Source organism: Lipophrys pholis (assembly GCF_963383615.2).
Source record: "Lipophrys pholis genome assembly, chromosome: 6".
Taxonomy (NCBI): domain Eukaryota; kingdom Metazoa; phylum Chordata; class Actinopteri; order Blenniiformes; family Blenniidae; genus Lipophrys; species Lipophrys pholis.
This window is the reverse complement of record NC_137629.1, coordinates 23474256-23486465: the sequence shown is the minus strand read 5'-3', so window position 1 is coordinate 23486465 and position 12210 is coordinate 23474256. Positions and strand designations below refer to the sequence as shown.

Here is a 12210-nt window from a genome sequence, read left to right as displayed (position 1 = left end):
ATTGCTGGCTATTTTAAGAGCTTTACAGTGGGTAGTTGAAACTCAACAAATTGATGTTCTGATATGCTCAGACTCTGTATCAGTCCTTCAACGCATGAAGTCTTTTAACTCCTCAAGACAAGATATTCTGTTTGAAGTACTGTTATTATATTCAGGACTTGTTCAACATGTGCATATTACCTTTTTGTGAGTACCAGGACATGCGGGTCTGATGGGGAATGAGGCAGCAGATAAGTTGGCTAAACAAACTTTGGTAAGAAGAAATATTGTTGTTAAACTGCTGCTTGGGAAAAACGAGGGGAAATCTCTAATATGGATTAAGATCATGGAAGAGTGCCAGGGCAGATGAAAAGCCAAAATGCGAGGAAGGTTTTTATTTAATATAATGAACACTGTACAATCACCAGTTCCTAAATTAGGAAAGTCTAGGAAAGAACAAACAGTCTGTAATAGAATTATGTTGGGTTACACACATTTAAAGAGTCCACTACATTTAATAGGGAAACACGAGACAGGGTTATGTGAACAATGTTGTAGTGAAGAGACATTTGTCCATGTTTTATTTCATTGTCCGAGGTATAATGAAGAAAGGGTAGTTCTGGAAGCTGAATTGAGAAAGGAAGGAGTTCACCAGTTTACAATGTGATAGTGTTGTCCACTGTCCAAAGCCTCTGATCACATTCCTCGTACAAACGGGGTTAATAAATAGGATGTAGTTATTACGCTCTGGTCACACCCCTGAACAATAGAAGGCGGTAATGGTCCATTTAATGATTGCCAACCACCGTTAATACGCAACGAAGAAGAAGAAGAACGCGACGAAGGAGAAGAAGAAGCCGTCCTCACGGGGTCGCTACTGCGCACGCGCGGATCAGCAAGCATCAGCGCCCTGACAGCCAGCTGTCCGCTGTGAGCCTTTAATGAAGGGCTCATAGCGCCGCTAATTTATTTCCACTCATAAGTGATAAGTTGTAGTCAAATGAACGAAGCCCCGACCCACTGCACGGTTACCACACGCCTTCTGTAACCGCCTTTCAGCGCTGTCACCATGCCGGTAAGTCGCCACGCCTTTGAGAATTTTTGTTTTGTTTGTAGGTCGGGTTCCTCCTTTCCTCCACTGATGTGATGCTAACCAGTTAGCTTCGTTAGCTCGCCGTTTTGCTCGTAATCGGAGGAAGGGGGGGGGGGGGGGCTTAAATCCGTTCCCAAGGCGGGGTATTTAGCCGGATTCCACAGACAAGTTGGCCTGGTTAAAAGATCGCCGATGTCAGTGGAGCCAGTGCTCGCCGGGCGAGCAAAGTCAGCAGGAATATCTTCCTCTTGTTAGCTCGCCGTCCGTTGTAATAACAATCACCACGTTGGATAAACAGCCGCAGTGAGAATCAGCTGTTATTTACGGGAAACACTGGGACAGATCTACTCATATGTTGATGTTGGCAGTGGGCAGTTACTGGGGGAGTTACTTTAATTGCATTGATGATTCAGTTAATTCATGATTCAATTCAAAATGCATTGAATTATTCAGCACAGTAAAGTACTGCTACACTAACCATCTCCAGGGCATTTAACAAAAAAACAAAACATAAAACAATCAAATCAATTGAAGCCATTTGATGTAAATATTCAGACCAGTGTGACGGAAAAACTAAAAAGTCATCCATAAGAATAGTGTTGTATTCTGTATTAAACGCTTCACCTTTTCCATAGTGCCTGTAAATACCCAGTTATGATTATCCTTCGTTCGTGTCATTACAATCATATCTTTGCTCATATTGTATTTATGTTTGAGTGTTGCTTTAACTCTATTATCAGTTAATTCCTTAAGTTCCGAGCTTGAATTCAAATATGAAAACTTTTCATTGTGAATTTTGAAGTGGGGATTTCATATTCTATCCCCGTCACTGAACAAAAACCTTTGAATAGTTGTTGTTAATTAATTGTTTTTAGGCTTAAATATGTATTATCTATGCTGTATGTAATTCCACCATATCCATGAATTAGATTCTGACTTTTAAAAAGAAAGTGTTGGTGTGATCTGGATAACTCGCCTTACATGAACCGCTGGTACAATGAGCTTTTATAATTGCCCTGTGTCAGTAGCTGTAGTCATGAATCCAGTTGGTGGTCCTTTTTTTTTTTTTTTTTTTTTAATGAATCATTATGAAATCACTGATCTGAGATCCATTTGTTTTCAAACCTGCACTCCCTACTGGAAATGCCAAACCTGCCGTCTGACAGCTCGGCTGCCATTTATTGTTTAAAAATCTTCTAATATCCGATTTAGGGTGTTCAGAAAGTGGGTGACTAGTGCATCCGCAGGACACCCTCGCAAATTACCACATCATGTTAAACTGAAATTCTATCTCAGTGCTAATTCTAAGAACCGACATAACTGTTATTATCTTTCCTATTTTCAGAGTAATAAGCCTGATAAGCCAGAGGTCAGTGATAACGTCATGGTTGTGGTGAGATGTCGCCCTATCAACCAGAAAGAGAAGACGATGTGCCACAGACAGGCCGTATCAGTGGATGAGGTCCGTGGCACCATAACAGTCAACAAGTTGGAGACCCCCCAGGAGCCTCCTAAGACCTTCACTTTTGACACAGTATTTGGTCCAGACAGCAACCAGCTGGATGTCTACAATCTCACAGCCCGCCCCATCATTGATTCAGTGTTGGAGGGCTACAATGGTACGGTTCATACAACTTTGCCCTTCATCTGTCTAGAAACCATTACAATAACATGAGTTTTATCAACATGAACACTCAAGCACCTGTAATATGCACTTTTGCAAAGCAACCCTGTGTTTCCATTAAAGCCACTGATGGGTCTTTTTTTTTTTTTTTTTTTCTCTCTTCTGTCCAATTCAGGGACCATTTTTGCCTACGGGCAAACTGGCACAGGAAAAACATTCACCATGGAGGGTGTGAGAACAGTACCAGAACTCAGAGGGATTATCCCAAACTCCTTTGCTCATGTCTTTGGTCACATAGCCAAGGCAGAGGGTGACACCAGGTAAGGCAGCGGTCACTTGCACGTGAGCTGCTACTAGATCTGAAATCAACCAATATATATATATATCTCTCACTATATTAATCTCACTTTGTAAAACACGTTTTTCTCCCTTAGATTTCTAGTTCGAGTTTCCTACCTGGAGATTTACAATGAGGAAGTGCGAGACTTATTGGGAAAGGACCAAATGCAGAGGCTGGAGGTAAGAAGATATTTGATGCCAAAACTCTCGGGACATCATATTCAACATTGCTGTTTTTTCCAAATGTGAAACCTAAATATGAAGTTGGTATTCTCTGGAAATGAAAGCGCATTAAGAAAAGAAAAGAAACGTTTTTTTTCTTTTTCTCTCCGATAACAGGTGAAGGAAAGACCAGATGTGGGCGTGTACATCAAAGACCTGTCTAGTTATGTTGTGAACAATGCTGATGACATGGACCGGGTTATGACGATGGGCAACAAAAACCGTAAGATACACAAGTGACTGCACCAAGACAAAAATAGACACACATAAGATCAAAAAACTGATTGAACTATATCATGACATTGATCTCTATGGAACAGCATACGTTACTCTGAAATGAACTTCTTTATTCCAAGAAGTAGACGGATCTATTTACAATAAATCTATAACTTACTGTTACAGTTTGAAAAATTGCAAACATACGATTTTTTTTTCTGCAGTTTAATCCAGAAAAGAATTTAAATAACTGTCATCATTGCTATGTGCCCTGTTCAAATGCGATTTTGTCATATTTAGGATCCGTTGGTGCCACAAACATGAATGAGCACAGCTCCCGTTCTCATGCCATCTTCACCATCACCATCGAGTGCAGTGAGAAGGGCGTTGATGGAAACCAGCATGTGCGCATGGGAAAACTGCATCTGGTTGATCTGGCGGTATGTGTCAAGTCTATAATTGGAACTATTTCTGTGAATACGAGATGATACTGATCATGATATGTTTCATTCCACAACTCATCTGGGCCATTTCTAATCAATTATCCACTTTCGGTCTGCAGGGTTCAGAGCGTCAGGGTAAGACCGGAGCCACCGGCCAGCGTTTAAAGGAAGCCACAAAGATCAATCTCTCTCTTTCCACGTTGGGTAATGTAATATCGGCCCTTGTGGACGGCAAAAGTACGCATGTTCCCTACAGGAACTCGAAACTGACCCGTCTGCTGCAGGATTCACTGGGAGGAAACTCGAAGACCATGATGGTAAAGCTGTCATGTTGAAACATGTGAACCACTGCTACATTTAAAAAAAAAAAAAATAAAATAAAAAATAAAAATCCTTTCAAAACTAAACGAACAATATCTGCTAGAGTATTTTCACCAAGTGTTTTTGTTCGCTTGATCAATACTATAATTTGCCCACATGATTTTACATCACTTTATAATTATCAACAGTTGATTACTCATCAAATTCCTGCAGATGTCAGTTAATCCCAAAGTTCAATGGTGTTTAGTTTATAGACACCTACTGCATCAGCATTTTCTTGTCATTATTTCCATTGTTCTAATCCCTGACGGGGCAATTCGATCAGAGTTCATTTTGAACTCCTTTAAGTTCTCTGATTATTTACAGAAAAGAAGAAAATCTAGGAAAAGATTACCAGCAAACTTTTATTTATTTATTTTTTAATTTCCTGAAAATCGTACCTCCTACAATGTTTCTCTCCAGACTAATTTCAGCACAAGCGTGTCCCATGCTGGGCCACTTTATATCCTCAGATTCCAGAGGAATGCATGTTTTCATACACTTTCCATCCTAGTTATGTCTTTCACGCTGATGTGTTGAAATGGCAAACTTCTACGCAGCGTTGAAAGAAGCATTGCTGCCATCTGCTGTTTAGTTGTGGGTCTCAGTGTTATGTTAAGTAACCTACTTTCAGTGAACACTAATTATTAATAGCAGTCACATATTATAAAAGTGCAGTTAATGTATAATTTGTAGTTTTTACACATTACAAATGGCTGAGGTGGACTAGATGACCTGGCAGGTCTGATTTAGCTCGCCACATGTGGAACATTTAGGAAGCTTGCTGGTTCTCATCCAGTCCTTTCTTGAAAGGTAAACTTGTGCACCTTCTCTAGTCGACCTCTGTGAGAAACAATTCCATTTCAGTCCACTGTTGCAAGCAGGAGCCTCAAACCGTCATTTCGACGGTCAATTTTCCAAAAAGGCGGCCGACAAAATAGCGCTGTCCGCTCCTCACCGTGCCGTAAAGCGCGCTGCCGTAAAGCGGTATCGGTGGCAGTTTTATGAGTACGAGTACCCATGCCGAGTATCATCCCTAATTTTAACATTTGTCTGTCTTTAAAGTCCTCTTTTCAAGCTAACCAAAACTGGCTGGTAGAAAAATCTCAGCTTGACCAATTTCAGCATTTTTGGTTTAATAATAATAATAGTAATAGTAATAGTAATGTCATTACAGTTTTTCAACAATTCAAAATCACAAATTTCTCTCCCACCAGTGTGCAAATATCGGGCCTGCAGATTACAACTACGATGAGACCATCAGTACCCTGCGCTATGCCAATCGGGCTAAAAACATCAAAAACAAAGCCAGGATCAATGAAGATCCAAAGGATGCTCTGCTGCGCCAGTTTCAGAAGGAGATTGAAGAGTTGAAGAAAAAATTGGAAGAAGGTAATAAGCCAGATTTTAAAGTAAAAGAAATCTGTGGTTGTACTTTCTTTGTACTTTGTGTGCCTGGTTTTGTAAATTGTTTCATCTCATTGTAGGTGAAGAGATATCAGGCTCTGAGGGCAGCGGCTCTGAGGAGATGGATGAAGGCGATGAAGAAGGAGGGGAGGCGAGAGAAGGCCGGAGGAGAAGAAGAGGCAAGATTTTGTGACGAATGTTTAATCTTTGAGAGCGGTGCAGTGCGACTGAAAATGCGCTGATGCATGTGGGGGTTTGTGGCTTTTGGTATGGAGTGCTTCTACATCATGTAGAAAGAAATCTCTTATCAGCTTCTCAATTTTAATATCACTCAGCATCCAGTCACTCTAATATATTTTCAAGCTCGAGTTGTTCAGCTGGTCTCTGTTGCCAGACTTTCATGAACATTACACTATTCAGCTATTAGTTCCCCTGCTATATTCACCTTCGACCTTTGTACTGTTGTTGGAGAGTGTGATGTTACCATGGAGTCAGCAAAACTCCGTCATCACATTATTTTCATTGCAGACAGGGATTTTCCTGTTGACCTTTGCTCTATTTTCCAAACAGCTTCTGCTTTGATTTGAATTTTTTCCAGTTTTATAGTGCGTCGTTTCCACTAGTCACATATACATATAAAGCTTCCTTATGTATTATAAGAACATAAGCAGCCTGTATATTTTTTTTTCTCCCTTCAAACTACCAGTGCAAGGCTGTGAGAGAAGCCTTATCTCTTGCATCTTATTACTCATTCCTCACTGCAGGCCCCCTGTTGGGGTTTGACGTTTCCTCTTCTCATCCACCTCCTCGGTACAAGTTGAGGTCGAATCACAAAATAGTGACTTGGAGAAAGATTTCCACAAAGCAACATATCGGCCGTTAAGTTATTACTTATTGATAATTACTTTCCACACATGGAACCCCAAAATATTCTTTATATTAAGAATATAAGTTAAAAAAAATAAAAAAATTGGAGTTTGCTACAAAGTCTTTTATTTTAAAAGATAGCTTGTTTGGAATACCAATTCTAAAAGAGTATATAGTAAACAGGATGCGACTGCCTGTAGTACCAATCTTCTTGTGTAGTGTAGACTTTCTATGTATACATTGGATATAGTTCTCATGAATGAAAGCTGGCAATTGTGGCCGACTGCACTAAAACCAAACACCGTCGTCATCAGACAATGAGCTTGCAAGTGGTTTCGTTTGGGGGATTTCCTGACACTTTGATGTCTCACCTATGTCCTTCCACTCACTGTCTAGTATTCGCTCACTGACTGGGTTACCTACCTTTGTATATCGTTGTATAGACTACCATGAGTAGTCAAACTGTTTTGAAAAAGAGCCCTCAAGGTTAAAACAGAATAAAATGTCAAACTTGTCTAAATTCTGAAATTAAGGGTGAAACCACTGAAATCAGGTTTAAAACCGCTGAGAATATAATACATATCATCCTGAATCCCCCAAACAATCAGAATGGCAGTACCGCCCATAACCGTCTATTTGAAATTGTTTTCTTTTCTATGTACTCTGAATCTTTACGCACCTTTATCGTGAAGAAAAAAGTCATCAGTTGACTTGATGTGTGGGACGAGAGATAACTGGGGAAAGACTTGCAACCGTGACCCCGGCGTCCTTGTGAAGCAGAGATATTGTAGATTACAGCTGAAACAGCATGTCAACCACTCACGGCTTTAACAGCTCATTTCAGCAAATGTATACCTTTTTTTTTTTTTTCTTCCCGTTTTAGAAATTTCAGTCATCTTAAGAGGCTTGTGCGGTTGGAGTAATTGGCCGTGTTAAAGTTCTTTTGAAATGTTCATCAGGTCTCGATTAACATAAATATGTGTAAAGGTCGCTTGTGCTCGTGCTGCTAACAAAGCCTACAAGTGAGTTTCTGCATAATGATGTTTTCTCTTAAACCCTGTGTCGGATGGCTCCTCGGGTAACATTTGTAGTCTTGTTTCATGAAAGGAAATGATTCTTTTTTCATTTCATAGGTGCATTCAAACAATCTACATCTACAGATTTACAAAATAAAACCACATCAGTTAAATAACACTAATACAACACCAACTACTGTTAAATTTGATAACCATTCAGCATCAAGTGCTTGGTAGGCTTGATTGATTCAAAACAACCTGTCCTGTGTTTTTCTCTGCTCAGGGCGGAAGAAGGTCTCCCCAGACAAAATGGCGGAGATGCAGGCGAAGATTGAAGAAGAACGAAAGGCTTTAGAGGCCAAGCTGGACATGGAGGAGGAGGAAAGAAACAAGGCGAGAGCCGAGTTGGAGAAGCGGGAGAAAGACCTTCTGAAAGCCCAGTGAGTCCTTGACGATTAAATTTCCGGTGAACTTCCATCGATGTGTGTTAGAATCCAGGGCGATAACTTCACGTGTGACCCGTCAGGCAGGAGCATCACCTCTTGCTGGACAAATTGTCCACCTTGGAGAAGAAGGTGATTGTGGGCGGCGTGGATCTATTGGCCAAAGCTGAGGAGCAAGAGAAGCTCCTGCAGGAGTCCAATAATGAGCTGGAGGAGCGCCGCAGGAGAGCAGAGCAGCTCCGGAAGGAGCTGGAGGAGAAAGAGGTGAAGAGATACAGCAGTACACACAGTATTTCACGAAGCTCACTGCACAGCAGAAGTTACTCAGCCATTTACGCCAAGTCACCCAATATTGAAATTCTGACATTTAAAAACTGAAATCTTCAGATGTCAATCTTGCTAAAGAATGTAATTCTGCATCATTAATTTTTTTTTTTCCCCCATTTTCAAAAACAGCAAGAACGTCTGGATGTAGAAGAGAAATACACGAGTCTGCAAGAAGAGGCTCAAGGAAAAACCAAGAAGCTGAAGAAAGTCTGGACGATGCTGATGGCCGCCAAGTCAGAGGTACAAGAAAGGGCCCTTCTCATATTGGTCCATATATAACACAACCCTCGTTAGAACACAACATTTTAAAGGGCTTATGTTTGGAAATTTTGCCGATCAAATCATGAATTTCATTCTTCAGTATACCCAGCTGTTAACATTTCTGATGACGTGGCATAGGCGGTGCAACTTTGCTGAGCTTCTCAGAAGTTTACAGACATTATTTCCTCGCCCAGATCTCCTGCCTCGCTGCTTTCACTCCAGCTATCATTGCTCCGCCTGCTCCTCCCTGCCTTCCAAAGCATTTTAAGGCCTCTGAATGGCTCGTTAACAACAAAGTTTAGCAAATGTAGCCGGCGTTTCATCAACCCGGCAGCATGATCAACGAGCCACCATCGATCCCACGCACCAGCTGTCACATGTCTGCGAATCACCTTGTTTCTGAGACCCCCTCCCGTAGAGATGTGCCTAACCACTGGGAACTCGATATTGCATCACAATTATACACAAACAACCCAACGTTTTCACTTATTTACAGGTGGAAAAGCTACCAGAACAGAGCCAAAAGTTCGAAACTTGAAAAAATCCAATCTGAAAGTGAAAAAATAAAAATAAAAAACTTTTTGAAGGTCATTAAAAAAAAAAAAAAAGTAAAACCTGAAAACTTGATTTGAATGTGAAAAAAATAAGGTCCTAATATGAAAACATTAATCCTGCAACTGAAAAATAACCCCTTAAATAAAAAAGATATATTTTTGATATATTTATCAAAAGAAGAGCTGAAACTAAATTATATTATAAAATAATTACATTATCAAAAACCTTTCACACTTTTTGTTCTAAATACTCTTTCTGTTTTTAAATCAAAATTAAACCTTAAAATTTCATTTTCAAATAAAAAAAAAATTCAATCACCATATGTCTTGTACATTTTTCAATCACTTTTTTTTTTTTTTTTTTTTTTTTCCAAACTTTATGACCTGGATTTAGCACCAGACGTCATATTTCTTTTTGGAGCCTTTTAAAAGTGATTATTTTCTATGCAGTGAGTTTGGGTTGATTGAGGGAAGGATGGTGATAGATCCAGATTGTTTGTGCTCACTTGCGTTAGGTGGCAGATTTACAGCAAGAGCATCATAGAGAGATTGAGGGCCTCCTGGAGAACATCCGACAGCTGAGCCGAGAACTCCGCCTCGAGATGCTCATCATTGACAGCTTCATCCCCCAGGAGTACCAGGTGAGTGTCCGTGTCTGATCCAGTCATTAGACGTTTCAAAGTCTTTATTTAATACATGAAATATCAGATGGAAAAACCTGAACATGCTTGAACAATCGGGCCTTAAGACCTGCATTTTGATGCACCATATCAACTTATTTCATGAGTTTGACTTTGTGACGTTTGCTTCGTAGGAGATGATCGAGAACTACGTGCACTGGAATGAAGACATTGGCGAATGGCAGCTGGTGAGCTCATTTTGCCGTCGTGCAGTGTGATGAAGACAAACGTAAGCGGCAGACTCATTAAAGTGCTTTCTGCTCATCCATGTCCGACTGCTTTGTGTCTTCCAGAAATGTGTGGCTTACACTGGCAACAACATGAGGAAACAAACCCCTGCTCCAGACAAAAAAGAGAAAGATGTGAGCTGCAGAAGATGACGCATCTAATGACCAGGGTCTAATAGCTTTTCTTGACATGATCTGACAGTCGACTGTCGACCGTTCTTTTCCTTGTCTCTGCCTCCTGCAGCCGTTTGAGGTGGACCTGTCCCACGTGTACCTCGCCTACACAGAGGAGAGCATGCGGCAGTCGCTGATGAAACTGGAGAGGCCCAGAACCTCCAAAAGTAGCAAAAGCGGCCGTCCCAAAACTGGACGAAGGTAAAATACTTAACATGCAGATAAGTGAAAGCTCAGATTGGTATACCCGTCTGCCTTCTAGTTTCTTTTATCTCTGTGTGTCTGTGTGTCTGTGGCAATGGAAAACTGGCAAACATTAAGTGAGGCTTCGCACTTCTAATTTCTTCATTTGATTTTCCACTTTATGAAGTTGCACTACTGATTGGAGCTTCTTGACGTCGTCCTTCAATGCCCTCTGTTTGACAGTGGCGGTTGCAATCGCAACAGTATTTTTGTTTTTCTTATTGCTGCTTATCATGTCAGTCCGGGAGGGAGACCAATGATTTTGGTGGTAATTTAATGGTACTTGAGTGGAAGTTCTTATAAAGACTGGAGAGACTGTTTATTGTCATTTCCAGTCTTGTTTCACTTCAGGTTATTATTTGATTACTTGATTGAAATTATATTTAAAAAACAAAATTGGCTGCATTGTATGGACAGCTCATATATAGTATGTGCATATATAGTTTCAGCTTTCATCATGATATCCTCTTCTACGAAATAAGAAGGCAGAAAGTGCTTGATAAAACTTATCATGAATCCATCTCTCAACACAGGAAAAGGTCTGCGAAGCCCGATGCTGTGATCGACTCTCTTCTGCAGTGATGACAGCGCGTCGTTTCACTATTGCACTCGTGTTACTGCAAAGAATCTGTTAGTCCGGTTAATCAATAAACCTTATTTAAAAAATGATCTGCATAAACACTGTATAGCCACTAAGATTTAAATGTGAAGGAGCTGCACCTGTGAAAGCATGACCATCTTCTAGCCAAGAGGACGTATTGTGTGTAAAGGAGAACTCTTTGAGGTTGTAATATTTTTGATGTTTCGTAAAACATTTCATTGGATTCTAATCAAGCTGTAAAGGAGCAAATCAATTTCAACCAAATGTCACAAGCAGTATTGTCACAATTTGACCACAACTGATCTGAAAGAAGAAGCCGCTCAGTCTGGATGTCGACAATCAAACTGTTCTCGCCACAAACGAGCTGCGAAATATTCATATCTGCTCCAATTTGCTGACTGTATTTATTGCATAGGTGTTTTGTAATGAACACTGCACAGATCTAAGTGTTGACTGCTGTTTTCCTGCAGTGTAACAATGATGACACGGCCCACTCTGATGAATAAAGTCTTAACTAAGAGTAAAACCAAGTTATTCTCCTGTCAAAGCGAGCTAAATCTTTTGTCTTTCTTCAACTTGGATTTGACAAGCTGGGCGTGCACCACATTGTGTACATAAAGTATATTAATTGAAAGTGTTTTATGTTAGTGCCGTTTGCTATTTTAAGCAAGTTTCATTTAATTTTTCAGTGTTCGGACACTTTTACTGAGATACGCTTCACTTGCTGTATGCCTTAGTACAATGCACTCGTCTAAGGTTCTCTGTAGAGATTAATTTCAGGATCTTCTGTAGTAGAAGCAGAACTGCCTTTTCTTTTGTGTCATATTGTTTGACAGATGTTTACATCCACCAAACCCCTGGATTTTATTTATTAAATTATTTTACATGTTTTATTTCACACTTGTGTTGTTCTCTTTCTTTGTGCCTGCCATTAGAGCTGATTATGGGAGCAAAGAATGAATTTACTTCAGGCGGTTAGTACTCGGGTTTTCTAAAAAAAAAAAACGTCACGTGCAAGTACTTTGTAATAGATGAGTTACTTGAGAAAGTCTCTCCTGCATCATTAGGCCTGTCCCAATGATGTGCATGTGACTGTTTTTTGTAGTTAATGTGACACGTTGGCTGAACTGTCGG

General features: G+C 40.3%; 1 protein-coding gene across 1 annotated transcript; it reads left to right on the top strand.

Moving 5' to 3' along the window:
- The first annotated feature begins 805 nt into the window (after positions 1 to 805).
- Positions 806 to 11975, top strand: LOC308110982 (kinesin-like protein KIF3A). Its single transcript, XM_080465641.1, has 17 exons — positions 806 to 1054; positions 2418 to 2691; positions 2872 to 3016; positions 3131 to 3215; positions 3375 to 3480; positions 3774 to 3913; positions 4036 to 4233; positions 5494 to 5668; positions 5764 to 5862; positions 7850 to 8006; positions 8093 to 8273; positions 8466 to 8576; positions 9667 to 9792; positions 9966 to 10019; positions 10125 to 10193; positions 10303 to 10433; positions 11009 to 11975. The coding sequence occupies exons 1-17, from the start codon at positions 1049 to 1051 to the stop codon at positions 11055 to 11057; spliced, it is 2106 nt and encodes a 701-aa protein (XP_080321767.1). The 5' UTR covers positions 806 to 1048; the 3' UTR covers positions 11058 to 11975.
- Positions 11976 to 12210: the final 235 nt, after the last annotated feature.

What these genes read in the sequence shown, in the direction of transcription:
- LOC308110982 (XM_080465641.1), top strand. An exon ending in GAAACTCGAAGACCATGATG is followed by an intron (nt 4,234 to 5,493) that starts GTAAAGCTGTCA and finishes CTCTCCCACCAG; the next exon opens with TGTGCAAATATCGGGCCTGC. An exon ending in AAAGACCTTCTGAAAGCCCA is followed by an intron (nt 8,007 to 8,092) that starts GTGAGTCCTTGA and finishes GTGACCCGTCAG; the next exon opens with GCAGGAGCATCACCTCTTGC.